Source organism: Aricia agestis, chromosome 13 (assembly GCF_905147365.1).
Source record: "Aricia agestis chromosome 13, ilAriAges1.1, whole genome shotgun sequence".
Lineage (NCBI taxonomy): Eukaryota > Metazoa > Arthropoda > Insecta > Lepidoptera > Lycaenidae > Aricia > Aricia agestis.
Window position 1 is genome coordinate 13,977,083 of NC_056418.1, and position 19,519 is coordinate 13,996,601.

At 36.1% G+C, this 19,519-nt stretch overlaps 1 protein-coding gene across 2 annotated transcripts; it reads right to left on the reverse strand.

Moving 5' to 3' along the window:
• Positions 1 to 1,477: 1,477 nt before the first annotated feature.
• Positions 1,478 to 18,516, reverse strand: LOC121732856 (glycoprotein-N-acetylgalactosamine 3-beta-galactosyltransferase 1). 2 transcript variants are annotated; one of them, XM_042122846.1, is made up of 9 exons: positions 18,240 to 18,516; positions 16,546 to 16,626; positions 13,597 to 13,718; positions 10,150 to 10,382; positions 9,488 to 9,626; positions 6,938 to 7,034; positions 2,859 to 2,985; positions 2,331 to 2,485; positions 1,478 to 1,897 (listed from the first exon to the last, which is right to left on the reverse strand). In XM_042122846.1, exons 1-9 carry the CDS (start codon positions 18,342 to 18,344, stop codon positions 1,739 to 1,741), a joined length of 1,218 nt encoding a protein of 405 aa, XP_041978780.1. In that variant the 5' UTR covers positions 18,345 to 18,516; the 3' UTR covers positions 1,478 to 1,738. The 2 variants fall into 2 exon arrangements, with proteins under 2 accessions (XP_041978780.1, XP_041978781.1); XM_042122847.1 differs by lacking the exon at positions 18,240 to 18,516 and having other exon boundaries at positions 13,597 to 13,737; positions 16,546 to 16,676.
• Between the last annotated feature and the right edge of the window lie 1,003 nt (positions 18,517 to 19,519).

Below are 19,519 nucleotides of genomic sequence, written 5' to 3' on the forward strand. Positions count from 1 at the left end.
CTATTTACATTATAGAACCCAAATATTCTACAGAGGTAGAAACATTTTAAACTTAGATAAGAAGTTTTTAGTTATTTGTGTTTAGAAAGAGAAGGAAATTGTACATCATGTACACTATAAAAAAGTTGCCTGCAACGAAAATTTGCTTTAAAATAAAATTAAAAAGATCTGTTAAGCTTAAAATAATGTGTATAAGTACTGTATATAAATATATACGTTGCAGTACAGTGACAAGAGAATTCTTTGGTCAAGCTTTATGCTGGTAACACTAAAAACCTAACATTTAAAACCTACTGCTTTGATTTTCTCGTTACTTTTAGAAAGACAAGTCTAAGGACGGCTATTCATTTACGATTTGTCGTTTCGATAGATCGCAATTCGCAAATAGATGTGTGAACTCGATCGCAATTCGCAAATAGATGTGTGAACTCGACTTCTAAAATGCTAATATAAGCCTCCATTAGAAACAAGTTTTAAATATCAACCCTACTACACAAGTGACAAGCGATTATCGTAAACGCCAACAAAATGTATGCGATTTGACATAAGTCATCGCGTCGCTAGCGAATACTAATGTCAAATCCCATACATTTTGTTGGCGTTTCGATAATCGCTTGACACTTGTCTCTAGGCCCAGTTCATTTACGATAGATCGAAACGATCGATTGCAAATGATTGGCTATTCCCTCTCAAGCTTAAATGCGACAAGCAACAGCTTTAGAGCGTGCCAAAGATATGCACCTAAGTATTCTCCAAGCATGACTTTTTATTCTTATAAGTTATAATTTATGGTTATAAGTTATAAACTTATAACATATATACAGCGCCCCTCGCGGAAACTTTAGATACTTTCCTTACGAATATTATGCTATCGTTAAGAGTCCGGGTGCTATCGCAATTCTCATACAAACGTAATACCAAGATCATTTCCCAAAAATAATAACACAAATAAGGTAAATATTCTCGTATGGGAAATTATCTTGGTATTACGTTTGTATGAGAACTGCACTGCAAATGGCACCCGGACTCTTAAGTTGCTGCAATAAATGCTTTTTTTCTTGCCACGTTTTATAATATCACTATGTAAACAGTTAAATAGTACTTACGTTCAGGGCTGTAGCTAGAGTCCGATTTGAGGTAGGGCATCATTGGTTAGAGGTAGGGCGGAAGTAAAAAAAAAATCATAATTGATTGATTTTCTTAGGTTTTGGCATTTTTAAGGTAGGGCATTATGATTTTAAGGTAGGGCATTGCCCCACAATGCCCCCCCCCTAGCTACGGCCGTGCTTACGTTCTTATATTATGTGAACATTAATTATTGATTCTATTTAAGTCTTATTGAAATGCTTGAAGGTTGCTTGCTCAGTACCGGTTTCAGTTGTCAATTACTTGAAAGTTTAAACATTCGCCACTAGGTAATAGTTAATTTTACTAAATAAATGCCCCCCCCCCCCCCCGCTCCCTTTCCTTTCTTCATTCTCTATGATGCCATGTCCCCTTGTTCAGTCTAGCTCAGTGTTTTTTACCCTGTAAGTCGCGACATACGTGAAAAAAAGGCAAATGGGGGGTCGCGAAATATTTTGTCGCACCATAAAAAGGTTGAAAGACACTGGTCTAGCTGATACATTATCATTCAGTCTCTCCTACGTCAACCAGCTGTCTAACTGTTTAGCTGTTGGTGATAACAGTGGTGGAATTCCCAGGCAGCCTCTCCCACGTTTACCAGCTAGCTAGCTATTTAGCTATTGGTGATAGCAGTGGTGGTATTCCCAGGCAGCCTCTCTCCATACCTGATGCCGTAGGGCCTCAGGTGGTATATGAGGTAGTCCAGCACGTACATCTCTTCAGGGTCCACATAGTGGAAGGATACAGCGTGGTCGGAGCAACAGTCTAGACCCTGGAAAGTGAGATGATGGAGGAATGGTTGAAGGAACATTAGAAGATCATAGTTATAGCTGGTAACTAACCTCTAAATTTGACTTCGGTTTCCTATTTGTCAATAACCCCATTTACTTTAATCATTTTATCAATCATTTTAATTTTGATAAATTAGTAAATTTACCTGCTGTGTGCTTAGATGTGTCAGAATTCAAAACGCAAAATATTTAACAGTAAAAACTAAAAGTTGTCTACATGAAGGACATAAACCCATAACTTCCAGCACTGAGCAGGTCGAGAACTTGGTCATTTCAGTTAAAAAAAACTATATCAAAATCTGTCCAACCGTTTGGATTCTACCGATTATTGATGCCAAGAACACAGAGAGACGTTAAACTTATAATAATAACCCCTGTGTTTTAGACGGGGGTAAAAAAATGTAATTTTCTCACCTCATCATTAGGATAGTATATGTACCGCCAATACCAGAAGTTCTTGTCTTTGGTCGGGAAGAGATGCGACTTTGGCGTGAAGGGGAAGAAGCGGCCTCGCTGTTGTGAGTCACGAGAATCCGCCGCGCGCACGCCGATGTGTTGTAGACAGATACCTGCAAGGGAATGGTGTATATTACTGTCTCTTTATAATTTCATGCAAAATATCGCCATCTCTTTCACTACTATGAAACCACTGCCAACACGATTGGCAGAATGTTCTAGAATGGGGTATATTCACTGTAGAATGTAGTCTATATAGGACGTTCATACATTTCGACTATCTCGCTCTATTTTCATGCAAAATATCGCCATCTCTTTTCACTGCTGCAGTGAAAGAGATGGCGATATTTTCTATGAAATGTAGATTTTAGGCGGGAAAATGCCTAGGTGGTTGGGTGCATGTATGGGCATTTTGCTGGCCAGCACGTAGCCCGCTCGCCGTTCACGTAGCCATTAGCCTGGGGGAAGCCATCAGCCTGGACTCACCCATCTCGGCGTCCTCGGCGCCCGTGTCGGCCGCCTTACACATGTGCGGGGAGGGCAGGCCGACGGTGACGAAGCGATCCAGCGCCGCGCGGCTCAGCACGTAGCCCGCACCGCCGCTCATGTAGCCCTGTAAGTTGGGAAGTCATATTAGCCTGGTATCTCTATGCGTAATATTTATAGAATAAATTCTGATATCATTAGAATTCGGGAACGTGGGTTTGATGCCCGCGTTGGAACAATTATATTTTTAAGTTTGACTAAGATACACAGTCTGCAGGCTGATTAATGGGTGACAAGAAACTTGATCCATGTCGGATGGGTATCCATTCTTAACTCCCTAACTAGTATGGTAAAAAAACAGACTAACGTCACCAAAATTAGGAGCCATTATTATGTAGAAATCATATTGCTATAGTGTAGTATATCTCACCACATATTTTCGTGTTTCATCCTCAAATTCCGTTAATGTTCTGTCCAGACCATAAAGTTAATATACCTAGCGGAATAGAGAAACAAAGGCCTGAGCAAGAGAAATGTCACTATCGGTCACACTGCGTGGTAAAAAGAGACGTGTGACACATGACAGCAGCACTCTTTTTTGACGTCCAGTCGGCACGTGCCGCACGTTGACAATTTAATCGCATTGAAATCATGTTCAATCATGCTTGTGTAAGTGTATACGTACACATATTTTTACACACAGATGAAACCAATTTCGGTTTCGTTTGACAGCTCGAGATTGTTGCTCTATTCCGCTAGTATATTCATTAATTACTACAAATTTAACTTAAACACGACCGGTTTCGATATAAATCATCATCATGTGTACTTAACGTCGGTAGTTTTGAATAATTAAATATAATCAAAACAAATATTAGGGTTGTCAGCATCATGGTATTTTTTACAATTTGGTAGAATTTTTCTTCCAAATACGACTATTTTCTACTGATATTAAAATCAATATTTAGTTGGATTTACCCATTTTATATTGATAAATTAATAACGTTATTTCACATATACAGATGTCAAATTCAAAAAATTAATTAATAATTGTTAAATTTAAAATTTTCGATGTCACAAAAATAACTATCCATTTTTTTAATAAAAATCAAAAATTATAAACACAATGTCAAACTAAATTAATAACGATACAATTGTCTAATTACATCACCAATAATTTAATTGAATTGTCCATAATATTAAAAATTAAAAATGACAATATTTATACCAATGTCAAATGAATTAAACTAAATTAAATAATGTCTATAAATATGATAAAATGTCCATTTAATACATAAAATTATTAATTATCAGGTCAATAAATTAAAATAGCGGTGAATTGTAAATATAAATTAATGTATAAGTAATAATAATTTAAATGTGTTGTAATAATATTGAATTTGATAGGCATGTCTGGTCGTTTAACAAGTTCCCATATTTTTTATGTCCGTTGACTTCTAATGCTTCCAATGCGTCCATTTTCTTACTTTTGGGCAAAACATGTAGGTATTTTATGTTCTTGTCAGGTTCAAAATTGTGGTCCTTATCATTTAAATGCTCAGCAAACGTCGATCTTTCTGTTTTTCTTTTCCAGGCTGTAATGTGTTCTTTTATCCGTGTATTAAATTTCCGCCCTGTCTGACCTATATATATATATATATATATATATATATATATATATATATATATATATATATATATACCTCCGCATGTTTCACAGGAAAGGCTGTATATTCCGGTATTGTCCGTGATCTTAAACTTATCCTTGTTATTACACAACAGACTTTTTAGGGAATCTGTTGTGTAGAATGCTACTCTGGTTTCTTTATTTTGTAAAATCCGTTGAAACTTATATGATAAAGGGCAAATATAAGGAATTTTTACCCAAGAGCTATTTATGTTTTCGTTTTTATCCTCTGAAGTACTGTACAGCAATTTTTCAGCCATTCTCTTCTTCGCTTTTTTTAGGATCGAGTAAATTATATCACTTGTGTAACCATTGCTTACAGCGATATGTTTAATTGTGTCCAGTTCTGCCCTAAAATCTTCTTCTTCAAGGGGTACATTTAGAAACCGGTGAATAAAAGCGTGAAAAGCGGCTTGTTTATGTTGTTGCGGATGAAAAGAATGAGCATGATGGACATTTTCACTATATGTAGGTTTCCTATATATTTTAAATTTATGATGACCACGTTTAATATCTATTGTTAAGTCCAGGAAGTTTAGAACTTAATTGCCTATTTCCAATGTCAATTGTATTTTATTATTAATTGAATTTAAATAATTAAAAAAATCATATAAACTTGAAATTTCACCATTCCATAAGCATACTACGTCATCCACATATCTATACCAATAAATTATATATTCTTTATATGACGTTTTCAGTATCGTTTCTTCAAAATTATTCATAAAAATGTCTGCACAGAGAGGAGACAAGGGGCTACCCATCGCCAGTCCATCCTTCTGTTTATAAGTTATACCATTATAAATAAAATAATTTTGATCTAGACAAAATCTATTACTTCCTGTGAGTCAAAATTTGAAAAACATAAAATTTCGTCAATAATGTACAAACATTCTTTAATGGGTATGTTAGAAAAAAGGTTTTTTACGTCAAAGGAAACCAGGATCGCATTTTTTGGGACTGGAATATCTTTGATTTTATTTATCAATTCTACACTATTGTTTATTATATATTTCGGCTTGAATTTTGATAAATTTTTAAAAATAATGTTTGCTTTCTTAGCTAGTTTGTATGCTGGTGCCGTAGTGTATGAAACAACTGGTCTAATAGGTTCTCCTTACTTGTGTAGTTTATAAAATCCATACAATCGTGTATTGAAGTGAAAGTATGTGTGTGGAAGAAAAATTCTACCAAATTGTAAAAAATACCATGATGCTGACAACCCTAATATTTGTTTTGATTATATTTAATTATTCAAAACTACCGACGTTAAGTACACCTGTAGCGGTAGCACGGCGACCAGCGGAAATGCGAAAGTATGGACAAACTGTGGAAATAAACCTAAGGTGCCGTTCCGATCTTTTGTCGTTCCGAAAAATTCAATTAAAATGCCACTTTATGACACACTATAGTATATGTCATAATGTAGGATATTATTTGAATTTTTAGAACTATAGTCTGTTATAAAGTGGCTTTTTAATTGAATTATTCGGAACTAAAAAAGATCGGAACGGCACCTTAAATTTATCTCCACAGTTTGTGACTATAGTCTGTCATAAAGTGGCATTTTAGTTGAATTTTTCGGAACGAAAAAAGATCGGAACGGCACCTTAGGTTTATTTCCACAGTTTGTCCATACTTTCGCATTTCCGCTGGTCGCCGTGCTAGCACTACTGATGATGATTTATATCGAAACCGGTCGTGTTTAAGTTAAATTTGTAGTAATTAATGAATATAGTGGAAAAAGTGCAAGTAATATTGTGTTTTATTTGTGTTTAAAATGAATTTCTATTCCGCTAGGTATATTAACTTTATGGTCCAGACTCTAGACGGGGTTTCCAAACTTATTTTGTCTACTGCCCTACTTTCGGCATGCTTTTTTCGAGCATGCTTAAAAATTCCGAGACGGGTGTGATGGCTCATTTAAATCTAGTAGCTGGATAAATAGAAATTAATCCACTGACTTATAAACTGCCTAAACCTTGCAGTGCCGGATTTATATTTTTTATGAGTGTAGGCCACTTTGTAAATCCAAGTCTGTTACCTTATTTTCGTTTACACTCGCACAAAAAAAATGGTATCCCACCATTGTGTAGCAACCACCAACCAATAATATTGGTTGGTGGGTAATATTCATTGAAGCCAGGCCAGGTATGCAGGAGTATTTTATAGTACTCAAGTGTGTGCGCAGTACACAAGAGCACTCTCTATTCCTTTACTCTCATAACTGAATGGGACGGAAGACCGACACGACTGGCGAGAGATCAGGCGCAGGACCGACATTTTACATGCCCATCCGACGTATGGATCATCTTACTTGTCAAGAACCACGCTCTATAACCACTGGACCACGGAGGCGTTTTATAATTATTTGAACGTGCTATGACAGTACCTGTGGCGTGAATGGCTTGAACCTGCAGCCGAAGTACACAGGATCCTGGCTGTTGTGCTCAGACAACATGTAGCGCAGGTTTTCCACGACCACGTACCTGCAACAGACATTATACAATTAAGGGGGCGACCTATGACAGAAAAAAATCGGTTTTCACCCGCGCACTTCATACCCCCCGCACTCGCCCAACGCATTCAAAATGTCACCGCGGCTATTTTGTGTAATTATTCTCGTAATCACTTTTTGTACGAACGTAGTATAACTAAATATATCAGATAAAATTTTGAGAAGTTCGAGTCACATTTTCTATCTGTACTTTGAGAATCAAATTAATACTTTTTGCCATAAACACTAGTAATACTTTATGATATGTTTATTTATCGAAATCGAAGAGGCTCTGACACTACTGGATCGATTCTGCTGTAGTTGTTACAAAAATATTATAACTTTATTTAATATAATCTACTAGCCACGTCTTCGTCCACGTCCGAATTTGGTTAGTTTTTGTGTGTATTTGCGTAAAATATATTAACATTTGTCAGATACAAAATTCTCTGTCACAATGTTTGTAAGCGAACTGCTCAACCGATTTAATGAAATTTTGCATACACACATTCGTTAGGCTTGAGGATAATTTTTTATCTGCTTTTTGATATAATATAAATTATTGATACTAGAAATAATTTATGTGGCAAACTGACGTTTGCCGGATCATCTAGTCAAATATGTATAGAAAATTCTCGGGTCACAGTGTTTGTGCGCGAACTCATCCAAAACGGTTCAACCGATTACAATGCTATGTACATTCGTTAGGCCTAACAATAGGTTTTTATTTACTTTTTAGTTTGATACTATAAAAAATAATAATTGGCAAAACAATGTTTTCCGGATCAGCTAGTTTCCTCCTTTTAGCTCCCCTCGATTTCTCATGAATTGCACCATCAGATCACCACTTTTGTTAACATATTACGAAATTCGAACTACATCTTATACAATAACAAAATAATTTTGCAAATCCGTCAACTAACGGCGGAGTTACCCGCAATGGTATCACTAAAATCGTCTCTGATGCTGGTGCTGATAAAAACCCAGCTCAAATTTCATCTCGATATACTAGTAAAATCACGTGTTTGGGAATGTCAAGGATTTTGTGTAGTCTGCCGTCCAGCTGATATTTTCAAGAAGGGCACCCATACACTGCCACTGCGTTGGCAAATGTGCATTGATTGCACGAGTGATTACTTTGAATAACAGAAATAAGTAAGTTCGAAATAATCAGCCAAGTGTGTCAGACTTGCGTACGAAGTGTTCCGTACCGTTATAGAGCTAACAATAGCCCAAAAATTGTAACTTTTGCATGCGAGCCCCCTTAAATATTAATTTTACTATCCATTATTAAAGCACAAATAAAATTAAGGATTTTGTAAAAATTTCAAGTGCCTATAGCTATAGCAATTATTGATATCAAGCAAAAAATCAGATTTGTTGTGCGTTAAATATTTATTTTATTTTGTTTTTAGTATTTTTGTTATAGCGGCAACAGATGTACTATACATTCTGTGAAAATTTCAGAAGTCTAGCTATAGCCGTTCTTCAGATACAGCCTGGAGACAGACAGACGGACAGACAGACATTGAAGTCTTAGTAATAGGGTCCCGTTTTTACCCTTTGGGTACGGAACCCTCAAAAGAACATTTTTCAAACAAAACGGCAATATCATAGGTATAAAAGACCTTATAATATATTATGTAGTAAGTACATTATGCACTCTTCTAAATCCTTACATAAATGTACCGTTAACTTTGTTTATACTCTTATTATTATTTATTATCAAGCGAATGGTCGAAGTAGTGAATTTTGCATATAATATTATAATGTTATTACTGTTTGACAATTTAATCTTATCATTTCAAGACCGTAGCGTTGTTCCGAAGAAATTTATTCGATATTTCCATAGTATTGAGTACGACATTCATTGAAACCAAATCGATTTTCAACTCGCTGTCATACACTAGTTTTTGTCAAAACGATATCGATTTAAAGCCGATTTATTTTTTCAATCTCTATTGCCGCGGCCGCTGATTTGTCTATCGTCACGAAGCTTCGTGCTATGAGACGATACCATTGGACGATACACGCAGATCGTCCAATGGTATCATCTCAAGCACGACGGACTACGCATGTGCGGCGTCAACATTTGGGTTTGACAAATAATTTGCCATGATAATATTATCATATTCGTAAACAAATAAACATAAAAAATATATATCTGGTCTTGAGTAATTGTCCTCGAGTAAAATTCCACTCCAGTTAGGTCGACTAAAAGCACAAAGGGTACATTCGAATCTACCCCCAATAGCTTTATTTTCGTCCGGCATAATATACGTATACAGTCCACAATTGTTTTATTATACAGTGTATACAATAGATATTATAAAAATGTTAATGAGCGTATCTCGCCGATAAACCTAGGTTTGGCGAGGTTTAAAGGTCTTTAAGTTTTTTGAAATAAATAAATATTTAAAAAAAAACCGAGGGTTGAAGACTCACGTGTCATCATCAGCCTTGAGGAACCAGTCGGCGTCCCGCCTGTGGTGCTCGTACACGTACCGGAAGGCCGCCTTGGTCTTGCCCCACAGGTGGTCCCGACCCTCGGGGATGGGCAGCTTCACCGCCGGGAGAGAGGGGTCTGAAATGCATATTCAGTACATGATCAGGAAATCCAATAAATAGCGATAATCAATACTTAATATTATAAATGTGAAAGTGTATATTCTGTCTGTCTGTCTGTCTGTTACCTCTTCACACCCAAACCGCTAGACCGATTTTGCTGGGCATGGAGATACTTTGAGTCCCGGGAAAGGACATAGGATACTTTTTGTCCCGAAAAAATGTACGGTTCCCGCGCGATTAACGAGTTTTGGCGCAACGGAGTTGCGGGCGTCACCTAGTCACACAATATATTTCTTTATCTGTCAAGCGACTTCTCTCATCTATGTAATGTCCGCAGCCAATAGAGGTTCTCATAATTTTGTCTTATACACATATTTTCGGAACCTAGCTCGTCTAAGAACCTGCCAGATATTTAGACAAATTAGTTAATTTCTTTAATGTATATTGGACAAAGACCGCAGAAAACATAATATTATATTTTATAACCAAAAAGAAAGAACATCAACTGACAAAATTACTGCTGCGTCGAAAGTACCAACCTTCAACACTGCTCATGAAGATGAGCTTATTGCATCTCTTCCCCCACGTAGCCTTCACATGTCTGGCCTTCTTCTCATGGTTCTTGGGCTGTGTGAGCACCCAACAGAGCACTCTGACCTTCTTGGCCAGCTCATCAGCGACAGACCTGTCCTCATCTCTATGAGCTGGCTCCTCAATCCCATGGTCTTGGACGTTCAGGATCGGATGCTTCTCCAGGTCTCGTGTGGCTTCCCTGAAATTGTTTTTCTAGAATATTCTGTTTGGAGGCTGAGCACAAACAGACGTCGAAAGCTGCAGCATAAATCTGAGACCTAATCTCTCTCAAGTTACTGCTTTTGGTTACATTCTCGTTCAGAGCGAAGCCACATGGCAACACTCTTAGCCGATCGAGTAAGGCTTCTTAAAGACGAACGGCACATGTCGACGGCACGCGTCGACGGCTGTTGTCGACATGTGCCGTTTGTCTGTAAGAAGCCTAAAATCACGGAATAGGTAGAGCCAAAGCTACGTCTTTCTTTCTTTCTCTTGCGCACGATATTTCTATCTCGTTTTCCCAGGTTTATTGCAAATTGCAACAACTCATTTCTACCTGTTTCGCGACCAAGCTATAGACGTCTGTGTGCGCCGAGCCCAAACTTGTTGACCAAGCAAATCTAACGCCAAATAAAATTGCAGTCTATATGCAATTGTAAAAATAAAATCAAAACTTTCATTTACGTTTATAAATCAACCCACAAGCGAATTTTTCAGCCAATGACTCATGACTATTATTAAATGACCCTAATTAGACTGGATTGCACCAACTAACTTTAACTTTAACTGTAACTTTAACTTTGACTACAGTACAAAATGTCAAATCTTTGGACTTTGAGTAAAGTTAAAAATGGACGCCATCAAGACGTTATATTTAACTATAACCATAGAGCTCGACAAGGTTTTAAATGCATGTGGCGAAAAAAGGAACTAACGCTGTCATCATACAAAAACCGCCATTTTTGACAGTTCTCCTTTACCAGCAGCGCACAGTGTTTATTCTAGCCCAAAAACGGACATCGTCTTTTTATTTGTTAATTCGAAAGAGTACTTAATTACAAATCCCCGAGTAAAACACCCAGGTATCTCGCTTTAATAGTTTTTGAATTATCTCGAAAAGAAAATCCCAATCCCGCGTTCATAAAAAAGTGAAAAGTTATTATATTTCAAAATTGGTACAGATTAGAAAAAAACATGTACACAATTAATAGCACTTACTTATACATTTTCCTAAAGCATTTCGTCGAAATGTATGAAAAAAGTACATTTAAAAATATTTAGTACTTTTTGAGCTTTGACAGCTATAGTTACTTCGCAGAATTTGTTCCTTGTTAGCAACACTAACGAACAGTGTAATAAAAAACAAAGTCCACAAATCCCGCCAATCCCGGATTTTTTAAAGTCGTAGAACTTAAAAGTTCCAGGGGTTAGGGATTTGGTATTTTTACTATTGGTAGTGGTAATGATTACCTTTTTTTTAAAGTAACATGCGCTTTCGACATCGACTTAGTTTAGTCAGAAAAAAATAAAAACTGAAAATCGATTTTCTTCGTTTTCATGGCCCCCATAAGTGATAGCCGACTAAAAAAGGGTTCATAATGTAGCTTTTTGTATGTCCTACAAGTGTTATATCACATGTTTTTTTCTAATCGGTACCAATTTAAAAATATAATAACTTTTCACTTTTTTATGAACGCGGGATTGGGATTTTCTTTTCGAGATAATTCAAGAACTATCGAGCGAGACACCTGGGTGTTTTACTCGGGGATTTGTAATTAAGTACTCTTTCGAATTAACAAATAAAAAGACGATGTCCGTTTTTTGGGCTACAATAAACACTGTGCAGCGCTCCCGCCCACGCGCATTTATAACCTTGTTGGATCATGGTCATCTGTCAATTTCTCCGGGCAAAGTTAAGGGTAAAGTTAAAGTTAAATTTACCTTAACTATAACCATAAATTTAACTTTAACTTTACCCACGCCTCTGGTGCAACCCAGTCAGAAAAATTACTAAACATCAGGACCCTGATTCACAATGCATAATTCGACTTCATCGCGCGACATCCAATAATCGCTCGCCGCACAGCATTGACCCATCAGTTTAAATAGAAGTCTTTGCATTGACCAATGACCGCACGGTAAAGTTTCCGAATCCGATTCGAACGGGAATCCTGAATCGCCCTGCGCGTCCCAAATAATATTAACTAATCTCTGAGAATGTAGAATCTCCCCAAAAAGATAAAATATCGGGGAACGAAATCACACTGAATTTTGTCAGTATCTCGCCTCTCGTTCTCGTGTATGTACTTTTGATGAGAGAGAATCACCAATGAGACATGAAACATCTCATCAAGTCTACTAAAGGTGCCGGTTGGCAGACATGAAGCAACCGCAGACGACGTGTTGACACGACTGGTTTCTATGTATTTCTATGAAATACCCTTCGCAGCTACTAGCTAGCGACACTTATTCATAGAAATACATAGAAACCAGTAGTGTCGCGACGACACGTCGTCTGCTGCCGCTTCATGTAGCCGGCTTCCAAGTTGCACCTTTAAGGAGTGAGCACACTGAGACAGGCCGTGCCGGGGCTCAGCGTGCCGGGGCTTATAGCAAAAATCCGCCTCCATACAATTTGTATGGAAGCGGATGCGCGTATCGCACGCTGTGTCGGGGCGCAGCGGATTTCCGCTTCCATACAAATTGTATGGAGGCGGATTTTTGCGATGAGCCCCGGCACGGCCCGTCTCAGTGTGCTCACTCCTTTACGTGATATTTTAGAACTAAGTATCAAGTTAGCGGTGTTTTTTTTTAATTGAAAATTTAATTCAGTTTCAAAATCCTAGTTTATGCCAACAACAAAAGTTAAAACAAGATGTTACCAATTAAAAATTAATAATTGAATCAATATTGATCAGAAAGTAACGTTCTGTATTTTTACTGAAAACACGAAATTAGCTACATGCCACAAATTTTTCATGGTTTGGTTCATAACAATATATTTAACAATTATTAACATCACAAAAAACTAAAGTACCTAACAAATATAATTTATAAGCCTTTACTAACAAATGAGTCTATGTAACTTGATTTAATAAACTATTCCAATTTCAATTTCTAACAAAAAACTTAAACAAAAGAGGAGAAGAATTAGCAGCAGGTACAAAGAAATCGGTCACATGCAACGGATAGATCATGCAAAACCATGCTAAACGTAAACATGCTAATGCTATGCTAGTATGCTAGTAAACAAGTTAGCGAGTGCCATGCAAAATGTGTCTATTAACAATGCTGGTATAGTTCTAGTAAAGTCTTTCTACTTATTAGAGGTTGGTTACTTATACTAGCATAGGCCAGGCTAACGATGTGCATGCTAGCAAGTTGTTATCATGCTAGTACCCATGCTAGCATACCTGTATCTCGACCAAGCGACGTCTCGCGTGATCGTCGAAGTTAGCAGTAGATAGGCGAAACTAAAGCCCGCAGAGATCCCGATCACCAGAGTTAGCACAAACCGCCGGCCCATCACAGACTCCTGCATGGCCCAACACAGGCTGTATAGTAACAGCACAGGCCGTATAGTAACACGGGCCATATAATAACACAGGCCGTATAATTACGCAAGCCGTATTGTCACAACACAGACGGAATTATTACAACACAGGCCGAATTGCTACACAGGCCGTAATCACAACGCAGGTCGTATAATTACACAGGCCGTATTGTAACACAGTTCGTATAGTAACCACAGTAAACAGCACAGGCCGGATTATAACACAGTCCGTATAGTAACTACACAGGCCGCTTAATTACACTGGCCGTATTACAACTCTGTCCGTTTAAGTACAACACAGGCCCTATAAAAAACAGGCCGAATAGTAACGAAAACACTGGCCCATGTGAGACAATATACGAACGCGCGTGCTCCAGTGACAGCATCCACGATGTTTAATATTTCAGCGCTGAAAAGTTGCGCTTGCGCCGTGTACAGTCAAACCGATATTTATTCGTAATATTTTTATCACAGAAAATACTTTTGTACAGTCAACTCAAACGCGTTTGCTTACTGTCTAACTCTAAATATACTCAAGTTGTTCCACTCATTTGAAATTATTATAAAAGTTTAAAAATAAATATTATGATCATTCGTAACGACACGTGCATGTTTTCTGGAAATGCTTAATTTATTAAGGAAATTATACGCTTAATTTTGCCATGGCCCATGACCAACAGTAGCGTAGGGCTACCGTTAATTATCAACATTTATTATGATAAGCAGCCCGGCCTGTTAGTATAATGTCTATAGTGGTATAATTCAGAGGCGAAAATGTTTGATTTTTTGACACAATCGACATAAAATTTTTAGCCGTAAGTGTTGTATTTAGGCTTTCCCGATTTTATTGACAATTGAATGTATTGAAAGTTATGAACAGCCCCAAAAAGTACGGCTGCAATCCATACTCCATACTAATAATATTATAAATGCGAAAGTGTGTCTGTCTCTCTGTTACCTCTTCACGCCCAAACCACTGAATCGATTTTGCTGTTTGGCATGGAGATACCATGAAGGACATAGGACACTTTTTATCCCGGAAAAAAGTACGGTTCCCGCGCGATAAACTAATTTTGACATCATCTAGATTCTAGATTATAATATTTGCCAGCCCTATGGCATGACGAATGCTAGCAAATTATTAGCATTATTATTTAAAGCGTGTCCAAATATGCCGCCATGCAAGCCTAACAGTTATTATTATAGAGTAGTTATAGATGAATTCAGTTGATACGAATTCAGGTCACTTATTGTAGAGTTTATAAGTTAAATATGGAGCTTGTCTATTTATTGATGGCAGCTGCCGACAGAAACGGATTTTCGACCTTATCATTATGGTAGTAGGGTTCATAAAAAGCTATATTTACTGAGTACACTTAAAGACAAAAGTCGCTATCTTTGCATAAAGCACACCGCACTTACAGAAAAGTCAAACGAGTTAATGATACGTCTTCCTAATCAAACCATGTGGTGTTCCTATTGCACTTGAACAATGTTATCACTTTTACAAGACCACAGTAAATTTATACCAATACTAGAAGTAGCGCGCGAATCCGCCCGCGTAGAAACAGTTTTTTGCGATAATCGTCCATTTACCCGCGGTAAAATGTATCCTATATCGTTTTCTCTATGTATATCCCAAAAACCACCAAAATCCGCTCAGTACTTTTGAACCTATTCAACTTAAACAAAAAACTTTTATTTAGAATAAGTATACAGGGTGTACCAAAAACAAGTGATAATAATTTAGGGTGTGTACGTGTTCCCTTTAGAGAGTTCACTGTGAAAGTAGCAGCGCTGAAAGACCAAAAATTTTTTTCACTTTTGTATGGGGAAACTCGTGACGCTCGGGCCCTTGCCCATACAAAAGTGAAAAAAAATGTTGGTCTTTCAGCGCTGCTACTTTCACAGTGAAATCTCTACAGGGAACACGTACACACCCTAAAGTATTATCACTTGTTTTTGTTACACCCTGTAGATTAAGATTTTGTCACTAGAGCACATACAAAATAAGAGCCACCACCAGACGAGTTGTTTATAATCGATTGTTTGTTATTTGTGCATAAACTATTTTTCAGTGGTGTTGTTGTTAAATATTATTGTTATTAATAATACATTGAGAAAATAGAAATATTATGTTGTGATGTTAAACAAAAGCATAAATTAGTTTTATTTACATTTACATAATATAATATAGGGAAATATTTAATATTTATACTTATATCTAGGTCTACAAATAATATTTTAAACATTTTATGATACTTAAATTAAATTATTAATGACTAATGAGGTAGAGACTTTTGCAAGCAACTGTACTTTTTGAAATTACTATTGTTTTCGAACTAAAGATTTGATGAATTTCATTTTTAATTAGGAAGTTATTTGCAAGTCTGTAGATATCTGAAATCATCAGCTAAAAACATTTTTATTATGATCATTAAATTCAATCCTCTGTTAAACTATCTTAACCCATAAAATCTCATCACAGAGTTTTATGATAGATCATGATAAAATATAGAGCACTTTAGGTTATTATCATTTTTATGTCAAAAATCATATTTCATCAGCTCTCAGAAACATTAAAAAGGGGAAACCAGAACTTTGTGAAACGAAAAGTGAGGCAGGTTCTTGTTATAATATGAATTCAGTTTATAGCTATTAATACATACATAATAACAAAAACCATATGACACAGCAGCCTTACAAAGTAAGGCATAGTTCTGTTACTGTAAGTCTAAGAATTTACTTTTTTACCATCTTTCAGCTACGATTATTCATTAAAATGTTATGTAAATTAATAAGTCCTTACCGATGCTGTAGTCTTTTTCTTCTGGGGTGGTAAAAGTACTGGGAGGCCAGTATATTTCATTTTACGAACTCCTATTGACATCTAGAAAAAAAAACAATGATAATAACGATAATTTTCAAAAACATATGATAATGTAGATTACCTCATTTATATGTATAGAACTTTGAATGTGTGATTTTAAGAATAAGAACAAAAACAAAGCATATTCTGAAAGTGTGTCTTAAAAATTTATAAAAAATGTTTCAAAACTCTGATAGTCATGGTTGGCCAATTATCCAGCACCGTTTTATGGCTAATAAGAAAAGCCATAAAAGTTTATTAATTAACTCTATGCAACTTTGTGAGTATTAATTTGTGCACCTATATATAAGTTTTGACTTAGGGTGGGTTGCACCAACTTACTTTAACTTCAATTAATCAAAATTCAAATTCAAATGTCTTTATTGCCAGAATGTGGTTGATATAAAGATCTTATTAACTAGGTACTTATTAACTATAACATTAACTACAGTGCAAAATGACCAATGATGAATGGGACCAAAATCTTTGGTTAAAGTCAATAAAGGACACCATATTTCACGATAACCTTGAGCTCGACAAGGCTTTAAATGAATGTGGCGAAAAAAGGAACTAATGCTGTCATCATACAAAAACGCCATTTTTGACAGTTCTTTACCAGCAGCGCCCCCGCCCACATCCATTTAAAGTTGATTTAAAGCCTTGTCGGACCAGCTCTCATCTATCAAATTCTGTGGTCAAAGTTAAAGTTAGCCTTAACTATAACCATAACTTTGACCATAACTGTAACAATAACCATGCCTCTGGTGCAACCCACCACTATTCATCATAAATAAGTTTCATAGTCTCTTTTTAATTCTAGACTGGACTAGACTATTAACTATACAGTATCCTATTTACTAAAAAAATACTTAAGCAGTGAATAACTGCAAAAGTTTGCTTGTCTATGACTAGTAAGTAGTATATTGGAAAAGTTACATAATATTATAGACAAAGACTGCACTGCATAGTAATCTGTATTACTGTGTACCTGTCTTTATTACTTATCTAGCTGTCCCAGTGAACTTCGTGTCTCTTAAAAACCTTCCCTGCCTGCCTAGCATACGCCAACAAGATATCTCACTCTACATGTTTTCTCGATGTTTGATGGTTTGTATTTTCATCTCTATTGACCCTAGCATGACAAACATTTGTTCTCGCGTAGATCTATCATCGAAATAGCACATTTTTGTAGAGTTTTGTCGAGATAATGTCGAGATAATGTCGAGATTTTGACATAAGACGAGTAGTTTTTAATTATCTCGAGTGTGAGTATCTCGTTGGTGTATCCTAGGCAGGCTGGACTTCAAGGATTATTTTAAGACTAAAATTAGCAGAATCGGTTCAACCATTATCGAGTTAGTAATACAATTGGAAACCCATTTATATATACATAGATAAATAAAATAATCATAACCAAGAAATGTGTTGTTGTTTCATAATTTAAATAGGATATTGGATAGTTGTAAGACATTTCTGATAAGAAAATGAATATTACATTTTGAAATGATTTCAATTAGTTTTTTATAGTCATGTTATGTGTTGAATAGATAGGACTATCGGTACAGACTTATAACACAGGAAGGAAATAACTGATAACAATAGTATCACTAAAATACAAATATGATATTACTCACTTTAGATTTGTATACCGTATGACTTTTGATATGCTTGCGGTTCAAAAGTTCGCTGTAGTTTTCTAATTCATAGATGCTGTCATAATATATTATTGCATGTAACATGTAAGAACTAAGAAATATAAACTTATGTTATTGTTACTATACAAAGGTGAATATTGATAAGCCAATAACTTTTCGTAGATTGCTTGTTTCACACATTTATTATTTTATGATATTTTTGAATCAAAACTGATTTTAACACATTTTTGGGTTGTCATTAGTGGTACGGTAGGTACTTTCTGTTATTTTGTATTTTTTATCAAAGAGAATATAACACAGATTACTAGTATATATTTGGAATATAATCACTACGTATTTTTTATGTTTTATGTTTCTTCTTCTTCTTCTTTTTTTTAATGGCGGCCTCAGTGAGTTGCCAATGTCAGAGTGATTTTGGGTAGACTTTGCTCTATATTGCAGGTCTGGTGAAGAAACAAGGTACAGTGTCTAATAATACCTTAAATTCTGTTGAATATATCTAAAACAAACACAAACTTAAATAGGTTAGTAAAACATCACAATTTTATATTGTTAGAATGAATATATGTACACAGAATATCAATGAAAGAGGTATTTACATAACATAAAATTGATTTAAAATTGATAGGGCGAGGAATATTGATAGTGTTTATAAAATTCTGTGAGAGAAAATAAATTTAGCATTGACAATTAATGACATTACAACACTTCTGTCAAGTGTCAATTTACTGTCAAATTACTAATGTCAAAAGATTTTTTTTGTTTTAAATACGCCGCACACGACAAACTCTCTCTCTCGACTCTCGATCATACTAAACCAAAATATATCTTCAATTTAGGAGCACTTTAAAAATATCTGCTGTGAGAAAGATACTAGGTCTGACAATAATAATAATCCAAGACCAAATCGTAGCATACAGAGAGCTACGGCAGCTGCAAGTGAAGTTTTTTCGACTTTTCGTCCATCTTCTCTGAGTTCACAACTGTGATTGAATCATTGAACTAAGCGAGAATGTACAATCGCAATTCGCACTCGGGCAATGGGCTCTCGTGCGAGACTCTCGCCCGAGAGCTCTCGACGAGAGTGTACACTGTACACTGTACAGCCGACATATTAAAGCCTTGTCGCACTTTAATAAGCAGCAATAATATTCATTTTTTCCTCTGACACTTTGTATAACAAATAGCTGCCTAGTGCCTACACTCTACAGCCTACGCCCTACGGTTTAATTTTGTTCTATCTTCTAGATGACGGACGC